Source organism: Temnothorax americanus, unplaced genomic scaffold (genome assembly GCF_048541705.1).
Source record: "Temnothorax americanus isolate GAGA-0224 unplaced genomic scaffold, ASM4854170v1 Scaffold20, whole genome shotgun sequence".
NCBI lineage: Eukaryota > Metazoa > Arthropoda > Insecta > Hymenoptera > Formicidae > Temnothorax > Temnothorax americanus.
In genome coordinates, this window is record NW_027509339.1 from 3,386,075 (window position 1) to 3,406,156 (window position 20,082).

General features: G+C 38.5%; 1 protein-coding gene across 1 annotated transcript in view; it reads left to right on the plus strand.

Annotated features, from left to right (window-relative positions):
• Positions 1–206: 206 nt before the first annotated feature.
• Dpr1 (defective proboscis extension response 1) overlaps positions 207–20,082 on the plus strand; it is a 319,413-nt gene continuing 299,537 nt past the window's right edge. Inside the window, exon 1 of the mRNA XM_077405921.1 lies at positions 207–1,237. Within this exon, the coding sequence (XP_077262047.1) occupies positions 1,162–1,237 (76 nt within the window). The 5' untranslated portion in view covers positions 207–1,161. The remainder of the gene's footprint in view (positions 1,238–20,082) is intronic.

Below are 20,082 nucleotides of genomic sequence, written 5' to 3' on the forward strand. Positions count from 1 at the left end.
TGTGTGTGTGTATATATATGTATGCACCCCCGATCTTGCAGCGGTCATCCCCCAGTGGCCGCGGCGTCGCGCGACGAGATAGACGAAGAGAGATAGTAAAGGTAGCAGAGAGAAGAGAGGAGAAGCGGTCTGCGCGTAACCGGTTCGCGCTTTATCCGCGGCGAACGCAGCAAAGTCATCGCGCAAGCGCGCCGCGGCGAAGTGTCCCCCACAGGATCATTTCGCGCCGCGACGCCGAGCGGCAGGCCTCATCCGCGCCGGCGGCTGGTCCATGCGGGTTCAACGTCGTCGCGCGGGAGGACGACGACGACGACGGCGACGACGAAGGGCGACAGCGCGGCCTGACGACGATCAGAGGCGTCTTACGATGACGATCGCGGTCCGGCAGAGTCTCGCGAGTTAAGTCGGGGGAAAAAGTCTCGCGACTCGAATCGAATCCTGATTGCCGACCGAATGCGGCCGACGCGCGCGTCCCGGCCGGAGGATGCTGCGCCTGAGACGGCACTCGCGGATCGCGCGTCGCGACGCTCGTCCAGGCGGAAGCTCCACGTGAGCGCGGCTGTCATCGGGGACGCGTGCAAGTGCACCTCGGCCGCGTGAGAGCGGCCGCGGGAGAACATCGTTTGTGAGCATTTAAATCTTGTTACCGTGGATTACCGTCGAGGATTTATGATCGATACGCGCATAGTCTCTGACAATACCATTGATATATCAATATATCATGGCATTCGCGTCCTACGCTTGAAAAGCTTTCACGAATTGAGAGTTGAGTTCTAACAAAATCGTGCCGTTGCAGTGGATGATTAATCTCCCCTCCAGGTGTTAATCGTGATGTAATTTCTTTATTGGAACACAAATGTTCATGCAAGAGTTGAAAATTGCTTATAGTGAAGTACGGAACATGTGTATGGTTATTGCGGTGAAAGCTTAAGTGTCTTGTCTATGCTGTTTCGAGAAGGCACTACTCTCGATTTGACAAAAAGAAATCTAACTCCGTTTTCATTGTGGAAGATACGACACAGTGAAGACGTTGCACAGTGCGCGGACACGGCAATAGACGTAAAAGATCGATGACCGCACATCGTGCTTCTCGATAGCGAGTAACTGGTAACAGTTAACGAGCAAGGATCGGTAGTGCAGCGAGCGATCGAGGTGTTAAAAATGCTGTGTCGCTGGCTCGCCGTGCTGGTACTCGCTGGTATTCTCCTGGTTATCGAGGCGATCGCGATCAGCCAAGGTACGTTGCAATCTCATTCGAAATCCTCGGTACGTTAGGAAACGACTAACTTGTCCAGTGAGAGCCCGACTTCGCCTTCGAGGAAACTTACCGCGTTCTTGCGGGAATGCTCGAGATAACGTGCTCCTGCGAGACTAATTTACGTAATTGAATGTCAGCGATGAAAACTGATACAATCCCTTAATTTTCGCGCTCGTGCGGAAAACTTGTCACGTCGCTAAAATTAATGCAGTACCGCGGAGCATGTAATCTTTGCAATCAAGCACTCCCTTGCCTTCTCGTAGTTAGCGCGAATATACACCTATGGTATTAACGTTCGCGTAGAGCCGTAGAAAAACGTAATCGCTGGCAGAATAGGTGTTCCGTAAAATCAAACGTGTTAGCGTTGCAAGAAATCTCCGTTCCATTACGTTGTATTGTGCAGCTTTAAGAACCTTCGCGCGACAAGTTGAACTTTTTCGCCAGAATTGTCTACCTCTAATCAACGCGCGCACTCTTGCATTACTAATCGCGAATTAATGAGAAACACATACTCGTGGAAAACTCTCGAACGCTAATTGAAACCAATACGTATTCAAAACTTGAATTTAGGTTCGCGTAACGTTTATCTCAAAAACGATCTAACATCCTTTCCCGGCTGCAGGAGAATGCATGCGATGTATGCAGTTCTAATAATTACACTATGAAAATTTCAATAGTGTGTAGAAAGAGATAAGGCAGGAATATATGAGATATCCATATTACTTCCACATCTATATTTTCTGACCTATTGAATTAAACGTTTAACTGTACATTAAGTCAAATAATATTATGTGTAAAATCGGATGCACACTCCAGTAATAAAAGGACAAATCGTAGCGGAGATATCTTCTCCCCAGAGTCTCCTGCCGGTAGCATCGGAATTTTCGCGCTGGCGTTAAATTGTACGAAGTTACGCAACGTTTGCTCACTCGCGCAGCTCTGGTTGTCCCTCATAGCGATCCAAAGTAATTACGCGGGCAAAGATTATGTCAGTTCGACCGAACCGCACCAGGGTCCCACTACTTCCAACTTGCGGAAATACCTGTGCGGCGAGCTCGCGGATGCCGAGTTTGGAAACATCGCGGTCGCGTTTAGTCGGCTCGCGCCGCTAATTGTCGGTTCATAGTCAGTGATCCAGGATAATTGCGCGGGTGGTGGCTGCTCGGGTACGAATGCACCGCTCTCGGGACCACGTACCAGGAGATGGCATACGTGCTAATGCGCGGAAACACGTGCGAGGATTTACCCCGTACGCGCTTTAATCGTGCTACGACGACGACGACGACTACGACAATGAACATGACAACAACAACGACGACAACGACGACGACGACGACGACGGCGCGAGGACTATGAGATTGCGTGGCCACCATCGGCGGCATTTCATGACGCCAGCTTGAATAATTAAAAAAAAAGCCGACTTGTTTGCTTCGTATTCGCCGGACGGCACCTTAGTATCGACTTAGTATATATAGCGTACAATCGTCACCTGGTGGCCCCATAATTACGGACACGGCGCAATCCTTACAATCAGAGCGCGGCAGAATGTGGCACGTATCAGAGATGCGTACGTATGTACACACAGAGACGCGCAGACGGAACAAAAGCACTCGTCTCGCTTCGCATCATCCGCGCATATTGGCTCGAGAACGTAATTGAGTGCGACGTGCAAACACTCGCGGCGATTGTTTCGCCGTTTGTCAAGGGAGACATGATTTCACCACTTTGCAACTAGCCTGGTAGCCCGGACGCGATATTCCGCGACAGATAACGCGCGTTGCCTACCTTTTTCGCAGCATGCCGGACAAAAAGAATTGGAGAAAAAGAAAACAGTGAACGGAGTCTCAGGAAAAATGAATTAATAACGGCATCGAAAAATAAAACGTAATAAAGCATCCAAGTCACCTAAGCACTTAAGAGATAAGAAGATAATAGAAAAAAGTGGTTTGAACATTAATTGCGCTGATTTATTAATATACCGAAGATTGTATGTTATGAATATGTCCCAGTTATTAGTAATTACAATGTGTTAAATCAGAATAATTAGAAATAAACTGGACTTGTGTAAAAAGCTTCTTGTTCGCACGATGGATTATAAGGATTATTTCTTTCCTTTAATGGGTCAGATTCATTTCATTAACTTGCCATTCGCATATCGATCCAATTTGTACGCAGATTTCATTGCTCTCATTTAATTAATTGTTAACGGGCGCGGAAATACTGCTTGCATGATCGGTGATGATGCACAGATACAGCCGCGTATTCGTGTGACGCGTATGCATTAATTTAACGCTAATGTGAGTTCAACGCCGGCTTGATTGACATATATGCGAATGAGTCGCGAGCATGTGGCTTTCTCGTAAGAGCGCATAATCGACAAACAACGATTCGGAGAAGCGTTAGGAACTATTTGCAGCAATTACAGCGCGAAATTTAACGAGCGCTTTCGATTAACGTTGGGACTGATACTCTCACGCGAGATATTCAATATTTGATGCGCTACGTATCAATGAAACTTTCTATCCTGTGACACAAACGTCACGCTACTTCTTATTCGGCAAAGTATAAATTCAAATCCGTTGCAAATTTTGTGAAACAAGCAAGCAATGAAATCGACCGACGCGTGTATTATATTATAGCGTCAAAAAGGCAGTGGCAATTCTCGATTAGAAATAATAGTAGATCGCATGCTATTGTAACTCATTATTGTCAGTGTAAAAAAACTCGATCGAGTGGCTTGAATGAATCTAATTCACGATAACGGTTCACCGCGAATTAATTAACACATGACTCGCGCTGCTCTTTGACGCATTTTTAATATAATCCGCTTCCGGACGCAGCGCGTCGCGTGCAGCGCGTAATTGTAATCGTGCAATTAACCGGGATTACGATATAGTCATGAGAGCTTTTAATTAGCCTGAAAATCGCGTCTTAAACTGCGAGAAAGAAAGATGGTGATCCGCTTTACGTATTAAATATACCTATCTCTTTTTTTTGAGCGGTTTGTTATTCAGGTCGTTCGTCATTTTTTGTCGTCGTTTATGAGCTCGCTTTTGAGAGGAGAACATTACACATTCCCTGCCTCTGGATCAAATGACCGGAAGGAAATATCACAGGCTTTTAATAAAGAGGACGGACTTCAAAAAGTTTCCTCTCTTCTTAAACCGCTCTCTTCTCTATAATACACGTCAAGCAGCTCTTCGACAGGTATCGTTGATTAACCAGACATAAGCAAGAGGATCGCGATCTTTTTAAAATATTAAAACTCGGAGAATCCATTAAGACATGCGAAATGTCATCGCGAGGTGTACGCGGTATGGTCGGTAAAAAGTACTCCGTTTCAACGGAAACTCGTTAAGGCCGTCCTCTAATTGCAGAAAATCAATCTTGCGAAGTTGCACGAGCGGGAACATCGCTTTTCACCGACACGCACAAAATCGCGTCGTTAGTCTCTGTAATTATAGAGAGACAGTCTGGGCCGGGGGAGCTCGTTTCGATTCGATCCAATGCGCAATTTTATACAAGTTGCTCGAAAATGCGTCCTAGAAAGCTACATCGACGGAATCTTTGATCGATTCGTAATTGGTTCGTCTTTAATAAAAATTCGATTGCCGTATCTTTTTTGGCATGTTTTTACCGTGCAAATATCTTGACACCTAAATTCAGACAATCCGGATTTTACACAGAAAAAAGAAAGTGTCAAATCAAAACTTATATACTCGTATACAATCCATATAATCTTCTTATAAGAATTTCAACTTTTTTTCTTGATTGAACTATATAAAATGTCTTCACTCAAGTTTAACGCAATATAATAAAATTTCAAAATTTCCACATTTCAAGATATTTTCAAATCAAGAATATTCTTCTTTTCTGTATATGTAATTCTGCAAAATAAAGCTGAAATTAAGTTGCGGACAAAGAGATTGCGTTATAAATATTGTATGATTCATGAAAAACACACGAAATATGAAAATATTCATGAAAAATTCATGTTCAATATATTTTAATATTTTCATATTCCCTTCGTGAAAAAGTATCGTGTCCAAAATCAATCGATTCATAGATGCGATTTATAGCATGTTATGCTAACATTTTGATCAATATTTTCATAAACGACATGCAAAAATCGCGACGTAAATTAAAAGGTAAGAATGAGCGGTTTAAAACATGTTAAAAAAATTTTCTTTATATCAAAAATGAAAACCGAAAGAAAATATTGGCATCAAACGGCATGAAAAGTGCCATTTTCTCTTCCCCGTTTCTTCAAGTGCCAATCCCTTTACCGAGCCAAATCGATAGCTTTGCACTTGAATTCACGCCGAAACAGGTTTCGCAACACGGTGTGGAGAGCGTGTAATTGAAAGTAGCTGACAAGCGGTCAAATTCAGCAGTAGCAGTTCAAACAGCCGTTTCGCTGCCGGCCGACACGGTTACACAAAATTCCGGTGTTGCGAATCCGCAATATATACAGACGCCGCGTAAACGCATTTATCATACACAGTACGTACGATTCTTATTTCCATTTTCTCGGGTAACTCGCGTGTCGCGTGAAGACAGTAATTTTTTGAAAGAAAATCTCGTGAGCTACATGAGTATAGTTTCGGCATAGACTAAATATAAAAATATAATAATCGCATAATTAAAAATCGGTTCCGAAAAGGATATTTCCGGAAAGTCTGGCAAGATACTTTTAATGATAAATTTAGTCAAACTGATCAACTTTGATTAAATAATTCATATCTGGCAATGTCTCCTTGAGATTTTATAGGCGTTAGTTTTTAGCCTTTTGTTGAATGCTTAATTTATATGTATAAGATATTAGATTAGAATAAAAAATCTGGCATTTCAATTTTAATTTTAATTTTTTATTGTAAAAAATATCCAAAATGGTGCCCTCCAACCTCATTATCATTACATAACCACGTTAACAATGTTATATTATAGAAATCGACGCTTAGCGCCTTAAAGGGATATCGCCGAACATGCATTACTTAACAAAAGTTATTGAATTTTACGAGATCTCTCAGCTTTTTAAGTTTGTCGCCACTTCTCGGAACCATCTTATACATAATATATATAGTTTTTCATAGAAAATATAATAACTACGTATAGCAAACAATAAGAAGTAAATCTATTTTATGCTTTACTTACTATATGTATCAACATAGTTTGCACTATTTAAATTATACCTAAAAAATAACCTGAGTTTGTCTAAAAATAATAACACATCATATGATCATTGTTGTTCAATTTGATGCACAACGTACGCAAATTATGTATTCTATTTTGCGCACGTGCATCAACGTCTGTTTCAACGAAGTTTAATTAACCATAACGAAATTTCCAGGCGTACAGTTGCCTAGAAATTACAAACTAACATCTCACGGTCTTTATTCCCTGCGATCCTAATTAATTCAATTATATTGTAGGAGTTTAATTACAAAATTCAGTCTGCTAAATCTAACTGTAGGTACTGAAAGCTAACAACAACTCAACGGCAAAAAAATATCGTAGAAAGTAGAATTAAAATTAATCCCATCTAATCATCCAAATATTTCTATTAGACTGAAATGATAAGCTTAGTACTTATATTATTTCGAGGAAGATCTTTTTCATTCTGTCATTATTATTAAGTACAGAAATAAAAAATCTAGCCGACCATTATACAGCTGTATTTTCCCTTACGCACGAACACAGACTGTTACTGATGTTTAGTCAGAGATATTGATCGCATTTAATTAAAGGGCAAATAACCGTGCCATAAATTGTCAGGCGCTCGGAGCTCGGCGCTTAATAAGAATACGATGCCATTCATATAAAAATCGCTGAAAGAATCAATATTCTCGTAATGCGGCCAACTATTCGGTAGATAAATACACGCCCGATGAGAAAATCTCCATAATCTTGCACGTTCACCGTTATAAATCATAAATCACTTCAGGTACGGGCGTGGATTCTACGGTGAGACGCCTTGACGCGCACGATTTCTGGCTTCATATCGCGAACTCGTGTCCTGCTTTATATATTACATAACCCGGACCCGGCCAACGGCTGTAAGTCGATGACACGTTCTGCCGCTGCTTACGTGCGCGCTGCAACGATTCCGCAACCCACCGCGCGAGAAAGCCACCCGAGGATACACCCTGTCTTCTTTCCTGTCTTGTAAACGCTAACGTAGAAGAGTACTGTTCGTGTTCAAGAGAAAACTCACAAATGACATTTTTCGTATTTCTATAAATGACGCTTTTTAACAGTTGCAGAAATAGAAAAATATAATTGTATATGCTGCGCATACATCGATTTCTAAACTGATAATTGTATTAATTTTTATGTTATATTTGAATCCAATAAAAAATATTTCTTAATACTCAATCAATTAGAATCAAAAGCCATGCGATCCAAGATTAGGTCTTTGACAGCCTTATATTAGTTTCTGTATACATATATGTCTATATATATACATATAATTTTTCCAACAAACTGCGCGCCGATTATTTGTCAAACTTAAAACATAGTAATTGTTAGAATTAAAAACCCTTCCCTCTCCGGAATTAAATCGACTCGACATTAAGTCCGACAAATAATCGACGCGCAGTTTGTTGGAAAAATTATATGTATATATATAGACATATATGTATACTTCAAGCATCTAAAGGAAACTTCCGAACATCTAAGCATATGTTAGCGTTACACTACATTCTTAGTGTATGTACAACGTTATGTCATATTAGTAAAGGATTCTCTTCATATCTCACTAGAAAGCTGTTATGCAAATTATACTATTATGAAGGTGGATATAATTCGATTACAAGCTAGTTATGTATAACAGAGATTTGTCTGATTCTCATGCAAGATCTTTTAATTACACTAGCTCCTTATAGATTGCCTTACGCGGGCAAAAGCATACTAATAAATACGTATTAGCGTTATCGTCAGGCGGAAGCGCTCGTTCCGAAAAAATTAAATGACCCGGGTCCATTAAATTTAAACACAGTATTAAAACACTCGGGATAAAGCGAGATTAAATTAGCGCGAGGGATCGCTTCGCTCTCGCTTATCTGCGGCACCCGCGAAATTCCCCGACTATTATTTACGAGCAGCTTAGCGCGTAGCATACATACATTTCCCGCTAGAATACGCCCCCCGTCTTGCATTTTTATCCCTTCGCCCGCATAGGTTTTTTTGGCACCTTTACGCCGCATACGTGGGTCGTTTTCGTCCTGACGGTCTTTTTTAGTGTTAAAATGTTACAAAAAATCTGAAAAAATTCATGGAGGTAATTCAAACCTTCAATTTGAAGTATCAATCATAAAATTATAAACAATTTAATTTTTTCACATAATTTGTATTTAAAAAATGGAGCAATTACAACTACAACTCGTAAAATCATCTTCTACTCAAAAAATCATAATTTTAAGACAAATAAAGATATCGAAATGAATAATAAAAAAGGAAATTGAAGGGAAAAAACGTACCTTTTATAAAAAAAATATTACATGAAGTGCTTAAGTGTTCGCCGCCAACCTTGTTTTTTTCAAGAAATACGTGTCTCCTGATGTGACGGCCGGAAGAGGACTGGCGTCTTGAAACTCGGTAGGCGGGTTCTCGGGGAGCATAACTTTTTTTACAAATGCGCAGTGGCGCTCTCTCTACCCGTTTTCAAAAGTTACAACTACATTTGATTTTCGCCCGGACGAAAACGACCCACCTATGCGGGCGAAGGGTTATTATCAGCCGAGATACCAAAGGATGGACGTATTCGCGCCGCGTTTCGTTATACGGAAAAGACCACGTTACTGTCCCGCGCATGCATTTACGACGCTCGCGTGTGATCGTAAATCGTCATTTACAGCCCCCTATCCCTATGCGTTCTTTTTTCCCTTCTTCTTTCCCGCGAAGTGCAGCTGCTAATAAGTTTCCGCGCGGGCGTTTCGATACCATTACCGCGGGCGCACTCTCTTTCAAAACGAAAAAATATTCTACACGATACGAGTGTTTCGTGTAGTTCGTAATTCACTCCGTCGCAAAAGCCGCAAAAAATATAGAGGGTTTTACTTCAGCATCGAATTCACGACCGGCACTTTCATATTATCAATTTTACTATGCACGCATCTTTTAGATAAAAATCTCGTTTATAGTCTGTCTAGAACAGTAAACGAACGCTTTTGAGTCTGTAAAATGTGAATACTTAGATATGTGATAATTACGCGTCTTTATTTTTTATAAGCTCTGCTTTAAAGATACATTATTTGCGTCTATGGATTTATCTCGAAATTCGATTCAAAAATGATTGTTTAAGTAACAATTTTTTTTAATACAATGATCGAAACAAATTATTGTAATTAATTATAATTTTGACTAAAATATGAAGACAAATTGGCATTATAAAGAAAAGTAGAAAAAATTATTTTAAACGTAATATTTAACTGAAGAAAATAATAAATATTATCTTTTAAATGTTATTAGATATAAAAAATTGTTTACCTTCACTATGCTTCACTGATTCACTCTATCTTCACTACTTAATCTCAATATAATGTCACGTGCATTTATTCAGCAAATTATCAGCAGAGTTTTGGTACGAATTTGCTGTCACTGCCAGGGAAATTATTTTTGATGTTATATTGTTCATTCCGTAACATGGTTGCGTGTAACATTCGATTTTATTTCCGATATTATCGGCAAGATGACACTTTTGTGGAATCTAAAAATCCATTACAGTCTTTATGATGAGATTTGTTACGTAGACGAATGGCAAAATATAAACATATAACACATGATGGAGGAACGTATGACTCGACACACATCTCGACAAATAATATAACTGATTCCAATTGCGAATACCGCAAGAACCTGTTAATTGTGTGTGTGTGTGTGTGTGTGTGTGTGAAACGTAATAACGAAGCATTCAGCTCACCATCGCGGCGACGGATGTAATCACCGGTAATTTAAAAGCGAAAGAAAAAATAAAAGAGTCATCGTATTACGTATATACGTATATTGCGAAGGATTATCCGGATTGGAAAGTACGTTAGAGCGAGAAAGACAGCTCTTTGTGCCGTCCATTAAAGCGGCGAAAAAAAAACACATTGTCATGCATGGGTATTTTATCATCACCTGACGTCTCCCGTTAAAGACAACAAATAAACGTGACAAATTCCAGGTTAAATTGAAAACATTAAAAAAAGTTACTCAAATATACCTAAATAAATTCAACGATGTTTTTGTTATAATAATACAAATAAAATTTGCATGTAATAAAACTGCAACGGTGTCTCTTGTCTTGAAAATTCAGCATGTCTACGGCAACGTCACCCAGCACGTACTCATCTGCTAACATTACCGCCGATAGTAACGAATTTCAAGCTGCTTAATTAATTTCTGCTGCCGAGCTTACGAATTCGCGTAATAAGGATTGGACGTACTACTAAATTGCCTACCGTATAGTTAACGAAAAGACGTTACACTTGCTCGCAACACAAAGCTGGGCTAAAGGCTACCTGCGGAGGATTCTCTCGCAAGAGAATCGATGTTACCTTATAACGTAACTATATAATGACATTGTATGATTATATAGTTACCATGTGGCGGCTTGAAATCTCGCTTGAAAAGCATAACGATGTCACGTGCGAAATTTTTGGTTGCGACGACGTGAATTAAGCGAATGATGAATTAATCGCGTTTAAAACATTATATTAGTAATATTAATACGAAACATACAATAATTATTTAAAATCAGATTTAAATTCCTATCGTTTTAGATTTAATATTTCAGTTTTTCTCAAAATTTATCAGAAAAAACAACAATTCACAGTTTTTCTTCGGAATAACTTCAATTTTAGTTTGAATATTATAAATAAACATTTTTATTTTTTTTTATTTTTGCAATCGAAGAATTTGGCAAATAATTTTGACTCTGTTTATATTTCTAATTGTAAGCTGTCTATATAACAAATGCTAAAGAAAATATTTTTGTATGTACATGCAACCGAGCAACTATTTTTTTTAATAACTACAACAAACAACTTTTGTTGTCCATGCGTTCGGTGCGGACGAATATCACGTGTTGCCAAACAAGCAACAAATCCGCGTTACGAATTTGCGGTATTAAAGTGTATAATATTGACGAAAAACTTACGCAATCAATTCGCACGTAATGCAACGATATAATCGTTCCAGCAAAACATTATCGAAAAAGATTATTAATCGAAGCGTGGCGTAAAATGTTCATATTACGAGGTCGGTCGACGATGCAAAAAGGATTCGGTCCGTATTTAAACTCCGGTACAGCCGCTGTTACCGTCCCGTATAATCCGCTTAAATTCGTTTCAGCCGGCCAGAATGTCCAGAATTTGTATTATTACAGTCGTTACTCTGGCCCTCGTACGCGTGCTTAATGGGCAGGTCTGCGCAATTGCAGAGGTTGCGAGTAAATAAATCGAGAGATGCTTAAAAAGATACCACGCGAGTAGACTTTTTTTCTACAGCGTTATTCGAATCTGTTACAAAATTGAAGATAATTTTGAAGGATTTGTCAAAAACAACTAAATTGCGAAAAATATATACGTTCAAGCATTTTTGCCTATATTAATTATAAATTGCGTAATATAACTTATGCCTGCAGAGAAAAAGAGAGATCGCATTTTGTAACAAGCAAAGTACAGTGAAGTTCTACACAATGTCAAAAGTTTATATTTATCGTGTGTTTGGCAAACATTTGTCTTTTTTAGAGTGTTTAGAGTTAAAGCCATCGAGCGTTCTGTTATTTTACACTCGCTTCGTGATTTACAAAAGTATCCATCCGCTTTAACACGCCGCACCAACAATCTTGGTCGCGGTCTCAAACTTCTTCAAGTTTCATCTCGAGCATAGATGATGCCTATGCCATGCGTGTATATCCGTCCGAGTATCGAGGAAATTGCCGAAGTACGTGGAACTTTTGCCCGCTGTTGCCTTTGAGCCTGACAAATTTTTCACCGCCGCATCTACTTCGTGTCGCGACCCGGTCGCATAGAGACGAGCTTTTTCCCTCGCGGCGCTCGTGCTCGCAATTTTCTCGAAAGCCTTCGAATTTCGAGCCATTCGCCGACGTCTGCGGACCGCGCCGGCCGCTCCACTGGAGCCCGATAAATAAGTAAAGCGATCCCAATGCCACGTTACACAAATCGTATGATTTTAATCGCGTGTACTTCGTTACTACTTCATGCGAAACCATCAGACTTATTGATAAAGTAATTACACGAGGTACTTTTGACTTTTTAAATTCATGCAACTCGTACAAAGCGATGAAAATATCTGAAAATTGGAAAACGCGCTGATATTTTTTTTGCTCTTATTCAACTGACGACTTACAGTTATATATTTTTTGTAATATAAACGTATTTTATACTGTAAACGTTACAACATGCGGTTTTCGCTAAATCCCGTAATTTCATAGCGCTGCATGTTACACCTAATTTTGTGTCAAGATACGTCGCGCTGTATAAATTATGCTGCAACTTTGGAGATAAGTTTAGGGGAAAATTTGTAAACATTGTTGTTGTAAGTCAACAACAACATTAGCGGTTTCAGTGAAACTCTTGTTGCTAGAAGGTATGATATTCTGGCTCTTATCATATTTAACGCTAAAATGTAACTGACTAATCCTGACCTTTATTTATTATTCTGAAATTTAGTATGATATATTGAAGTCGTGCAGTTAACACGTGACTGATAACATTGTATTTTTATTTTTTAAAAACGTGTCAGAGGTATTGACGAATAAATTATACGTTTCTCCAAAGCGTTCGCCGTTTTGCTGTGCCCACACGACCAACAACAAAATATTAATGTTAATAAGAAACGATTCAGAAAACTGTATTAAAACGCCACATGCGCGCTAAAAATATGGACATAAATACTGACAAATTTTTCCTTTTTATTCAAACAATTACATAATGTAACCATTTGTAAAACGCGACCTTAAAAGATCTGACGGGAAAACCTTTCATCAGAAAACTTATGCAATTTGCAAATGAGAGGTTTCCTTTTACGTTGAATCTCTGAGCGATGCCGTATATTTTTTCCCCCTGGGTGAACCTTTCCCCGTACCGGCGGATATGTAATGAGTGTTTGCATCTCGTACATCATGAAGATAAGCCCGATCACATTTCAACGTAACGGTGTGGCCGCGTGGAGTCTGAGAAATTGACTGCTCTCACGTATCTCTTTTTGACGTACCGCAATATCTTCACCGACAAATAAATGGTTTACAAGCGCGGATCGAATGTACAGAAGGCGTGTCTTCACGCGGGCTTCGTCTTTCGTCTTTTAACCACGGCCTCACTTATGCTCACAAGCGACGATAACGTACGGCTTCCTTTGGAACGATCGCGATAATTGCTTTGCAAGAAAAAAAAGGTCAAACGTGGGCGAATCTTATAAAGAGAAAACTGTCGCTTTCTCGATCTTAATGGTGTCCGGAAGAAATACAAACCTGTCATTGTTTAATGGCCAACGGATTGTGTAACAAGGTAGAACGTGACAGATCCAATTACCCAATCACCTGGCTACCTCCTCAATTGTGTAACGTTCCAATCTAGCTAGAGACAAGATTTAACCATAGGCGCTTCGATTAAGAATGTTATAGGTATGTGATAATTTATCCTACATTGACAGTAATTATCTTGATGTATGCATATAAGATACACATATCCCTTGATGCATGTATTATCCTTTCGCCTAATACTTATTTATTTTTATGCGATTAGAAATATCTTTGAATATTCAAGATAAATTTACGTATTGATCAAAAAAATTAAATTTAAATAGAATATATATTATGAAAATTTAAGTAGAACGAAAAAAAAGTGTATGCAAAAGTCTTCACCAAGTTATAAAATAATCTCTAGCTATAAAACAACGACGCAATTCTGAGATACGCAATTGCTTCGACTCCGTGGATAGTTAACGAGACAGCGTTAACGATTGATCATATTTTTATTCGCGTTCGTCGTATCGACTGGCGAAAGACAATGCGGCGCGGCGCTTTCTCGAAGTCGAATCCCCAGTCGTGTCGTCCATAACATGCACCACCGTGAGACGTTATAAATAAAAGAACGTCGTAATCTCAGTGGTCGGCCATGTCTTACGTATGTATGAAGGGGTAAACCGTGCCCTCTCCCGAACATGCGCCGCGTGCGGACGGCGCGCGGGGGTACAGACGGGTAGGCGGGGTATAGGAGTTAGGCTGTCCAGGAAGTTGATATAGAGCCTCGAGAGACGGCCCCCGCCAGCCTTTAACATTGAATTATAGTTATACGGCTCTCGGCGAAACTGGAAACTTGTTATCCGAGGTTATGACAGTATAAAAATACTCGTCGTTAAGAGCCCCGAAGTTCGAAAGTATCGGTGCGCGCGCGTCGCAACGGCGACTTCTCGGTGAGTTAAGAACGTGTCAACGCAGTGATACAGCAGTGGTCCTCAAATTTCAGGATCCTGCAAGTTCTAACAAGCGAGTGATTTTTATTTTTGCAGATTATTCCGGAACCTTGTTAAACATTTATTCCTCTGATTAGCGCGATGACCCCAAGATTCATGTAAATATATATCCAAGAACGTCTTCCCGTCTGATCTCATACGTTTTTTTCTACTTAAACAATTTCGGTAGAAAAAGTTGTCAGATATATAAAGCACGTGTAATTATAATTAGTTAATTATAATCTGTTAAACCAAGATATATATACCGCATAACGCAATTTTTAGACTAGAACTAGAAAAAAATATTAGAAAAGTGAAAATTAAAGAGCTTAAAAGCCGAAATGTCATCACTATATCGATATTTAATTTTTAGGGGTTACTTTGTATACTTCACCTTGTTCAGTTTATTTATAACTCGATATATTCTGCGGTATATTGACTTTTAAGCAAAAAAAATCTTTAACAGAAGTGTTTCTTAACACAAGTGATCGATGATTCAAGTGATGTATCGTTAGTAAAGTAGTTTCAAAGTAAGAAACATGTTGTTCTAAGGTTTCAAGAATTAATTGATCGCGCAGAAGCATGCTCATATTTTCCTATACAGTTGTAGATCTTTTAAAAAGTATAAACTTTACAAATATTTCTCTCCTTTACTTCTTTTCTTTATTATAACATGGGTCACTAAAATCTTTACAAAAATAGCAATGCAATGAAAATTATGGACAAAATTAATAATCAGTATTTTATAACAATAATTTTAAGATCAGTAAAATAAAAAACTGTTCTCTTAAATTTATAATAAATATAAGAAAATTATTATTTTAATTTTTAGTCAATGATATGAACTATTCCATCCAATTTTATTATAATTCGGTACATATACAATATTAATTATCGCGAACACTGAAAAAAACTAAAACTTTTTTCTCGAGTTAATATGCATTTAACATATTAAGTATTGTCAAATATAATTTTTAGCTTAAGCTCGAATGTGTAAACTAGCGGCATAGATTTATTAAATCCACTCTGAGAAAAGCATTCTAGCGAGTCCGACAGAGAGTCATAAAACGCGTAGAAGACCATTTCAATGAATCCTCCACATTGGCATGGATTATGTTCTCGAAAACATTTATGAATGTAAAATTCGTGATTGTCGAGAGCTTAATTCGATTGAAGAGAGAATGCTTTCCCTCTGCTTATATAAATTTTATGTTCGGTCCGACTGAATTTGTACAGTTCGTTATTATGAGCTTCCGGGTAATCTCTTATAATACCAAACATTTTTAGTTAATATTAAATTACATTAGCGAAAATTTTCACACGCACATTTATTTCCATTAATTTTTCTTTATATTTATCATTCTTTGTATTTATATTGCGCATTAATTAATATCATGGTTTTTTACACGATATTAACTAATAAATGAAATAGAAAATAATACATCGGTACAAAGATTCATCGTGTAATTATTCGTTACATTATCACTGTGTAAAAAATATATTAGCGCAATAAATGCAGATATAAACTAAAGGCTTTCGTAATCAACGTCTCTTTCGCAAGTTAACGCGAGCGAAGTGCAATCAGACGTCTGTCGACTGGCTTCATGCTCGCTGGACGCCAAAGAAGAAAAAAGCAAGAAAAGGAAAAAAGAAAAAAATTCGGTCTCTACCAGGCGAGGGACGTGAATTTATTTCAGAGACTCCGTTTGATTTCCCAGGGCGAAATCCTTTTGAAGAATCGCCCTACCCCTCCCGGCACCACCCCAGTCGATCCCGCTCGCTTACGCGTAAGCATGAATAGGTTTTGACACCGCGACTGAATCTGCCGCGTGTAAAATCGACATCTGAAATTCCATATTTCCTGCGCCCATTCTATCGGGCGCATGAATGACGACGCGTTCCGGTAGGACGCAAAGCTTCGAGTGCGAGTGCTGATGACGAAGTGTCATGCAGGAAGAGGCGTTTAGCTGGCGCAGGAATTAATCGCATTAATTGACTTGCGAGTTGATGATTAACTGGCGAACGTCAAACACGAACGCGTACAAACCAAGCAAATAAACAATATTTTTTGCAACACATACGATATTTCATTAACTGTATACTTTTAGCTTCCTGTTTTTTAAATAAATTTCGAAGCGATCTAATTTTATCCAATTATTATATTAATATATTATATTAAAATATATAATTATTATATAAAATGTGTGTGTTGAAAGAATGCAGTTTACACGTAGTCATAAAAAACACAGTTTTCTACTTCATGTGTGAATTGTACAATGCACATAAGTGAAATAAATCAATTTCTACTCGCATATAAACCTTTCTTTTATTAAACACTGATTTATATTCAATAATTTGTCATTACTCTCAATTAATATTCTATCACGCTTTTCAAAATTACGTGAATTACGAAAAATTTTATTTAGTTCATTAACTTTTGTTAATGGTAATTTATTATTTTATGAAATTCTAAACTAGTATATCACATAATCGTGCTGAATCGTTAAGATGCAATGTCATGCACTTTAGAGTATTTAAAAAATACTTACTCACAAAAAGGAAGGAATGTAAAACAAATACGATGCGAGAATTGACCGAGAAAATTGGGTAACTGCATCGAATTAGCCTGGAAAACATCTGCACTCCGCTGCGGAGGGTATAGCGAGAAGAAGAACGGCGACTGATCCGGGGGCCAATAATTGCGCAGCTTACCATACATTACGTCATAAACTAGCACAGCATTAGCAAAATGGAGCCGTGCGGATGTAAAATGATTATACGCCCCTGTAGACTGGTATGAACACTGAGCAGAGTACGGCGCCCGTACTCGCCTAAGCTTTGTGTAAACCTTTGATTTAAGGACCGAGTCGATCGAGAGCTTACTTCAGCAAAGTAACGATCGCTGAATAAATTTATGCAAATTTATCGATGAAAAATTGAGAGCATGGCAATTTATTTCTGTTTTCAATTTGTTTAATTGTGATAATAAAAATTGTCCTATCTTGTGTTGCATTCTGGAATAAATAAAAATAATTATAAGATTGTTTTAAAAAAGGATGTATACAATAGACCCACATATAACACGAATTCGTATAACACGACGGATAAATTTTAACATTTGTTTGTTTTAAAGTGAAATAAAAAATATTTTACTGTTACATCTTTAATATTTATTTTTCATTTTTTATAATAAACTGTTACATTTTTTGCAAACGTATTTTGTAAATGTATTTTCATATGCGTACATAATCCATATATGTATAATCTATATGACGTATAAACACGGATTCATGTAACACAAAACGTATCTCCCGTGTTATACGGAGGTCAACTGTATATTTTATCGTATATTTATCATTTCCCTAGGAATAATTACATCTGCTGTTTCAGCGAAATATCATTTGATAAAATTATATTACAAATTCATTATTTATACATATTATATTTGTAGCAAATATTTATAAGAACAGCCACCGATTTCATTATATTGAAAATAATAACAACAAATAATAAAATAAATAATCTTCTCTTTGCCTCTCTCTCTCTCTCTCTCTCTCTCTCTCTCTCTCTCTCTCTCGTTTTTGATATAGTATAAAAGAAAAGATTCTTTAATAAATTATATATATAATGACGAAACAATACTCCAAATCTTTAATCATATTTTAAAATATGCAAAATCCAATAATGACGATACAGAAACAAATATGACAGAAAAAGGATTTATTGTTACCGCATATATGGAAGCCTTTTTCATCAGTAAAATATAAAATTGAGTTCGGAAATTCTATTTCTCGCATCTATTTCTCGCATATAAGTGCCTTTTAAAAAGCACTTGTCAGCAACCGCGCACAAAAATGAGAAATGACATTATTAAGAAATTTTCGCGTTTTTTTTACTTGCGCCTGTCAACCTAACCGAGAGTTTCACCGCGAACTTATCGTACGCGTCAAGAGCGTCTCTCAAAACAATGCATACGCTATATGAAACAACAACTCTATTACGGACCGCTTGTTCCAGTCAAAAGAAACCGGCGAAATTTCCCTTCATAGTCGGCGTCGGAATACTCAGCGAGAGCTGTGCAATGCTGTGTGTACGTGAGGCCGATTCATCCGTTGCCACTTCTTCTCCGGCACAGAGGGGGATACGCCAAAGAATTCCCTCTCCATTTCTCTACAATGTACCAACCGTTGAGATCTACTACCTTCTCCTGCCTTTTCCTCTTTATTTATCTTACGCACCGCATTTTGACACTGTGCCGTTATATGCAGACTACGCGAACTTTCGTTGGCTTTGCGCTCATGTTTAAAAAAAAAAAAAACGCGAGAACCGTTTCCGTTAAAAAATTATAAAATTGAAAAGACGACAAAAACAACGCGATCTGGTCAACTAACAGTACAAAGTACTAGAAATATCGTTTAACTATTCATGTGTGTATTAAAAGAGGTACATTATAATTATTACATTATATAATTATTAGGATGAAATCTCTTTGTGCTTATTGTAGTTAATCGTGGAAGTCAAATAACACGAGTTATGAAATTCGAGTGGGTCTTACTCTAACTGCGGCGGATGGTGCTGCTATCCGTCAGCGGTGCGAAACGTTAAATATCGTCCTAGTATGTTATTCCGCGTTTCCGATGCGCCCTATATATTTCATAACCGACCACAAGATTCGATTTGTGCTCCGTGAGACGCGTTTCTCATAATACTTTATCGTCGGCATGCCAGGAAAGCTTCCGAGGCCACGCTTTAAGCTCGCGCGCGCTCTGTAAAGCGTATCCAATTTTCGAGAAGATGCAAATAGACCTGCAGTCGCGTCCGTGTATACCTGCGAGAGATGCATCCACCCACCTTACCCAGCACGCACGCACACTTGTATGTATACACGCGTACGTGGTACCTACCGCATGTTTCCTTTAACTCGAGGCAGCGGTTGCATTCAATCACGACTAAAATGTAGGTTTCTTATCGCATGAAAACCTGTATGCACGGCACATCGTGGCCGCCACATATCCTGCTGCACGCCGCGCTATATCGCCGTTGCATTACTTCATCCTTCACAGCTGCCGCATCGTTGCACATTCATGCTGCATGAATGCATCCGCTCCTATTTCCACGGGATTCGTGGGTGAGAACGGCATTATATTGAACGTATAACGATGGCCAAAACAGCGCGATATTTGTTAATATTATAGATCCGCGATAATGTAATCCAAGCAGATTACACGCCACAAAAAAATAATAGAGATTGCAGAATAACAGTATTGACCAAGCAAGCGAGCGCGAACGAATGTGAATGAACTGCTACCGTGTTGGCAGTGCCGTTCCTAATAGTGTTCGTACTCATTGAAGCAAGTTGTTTG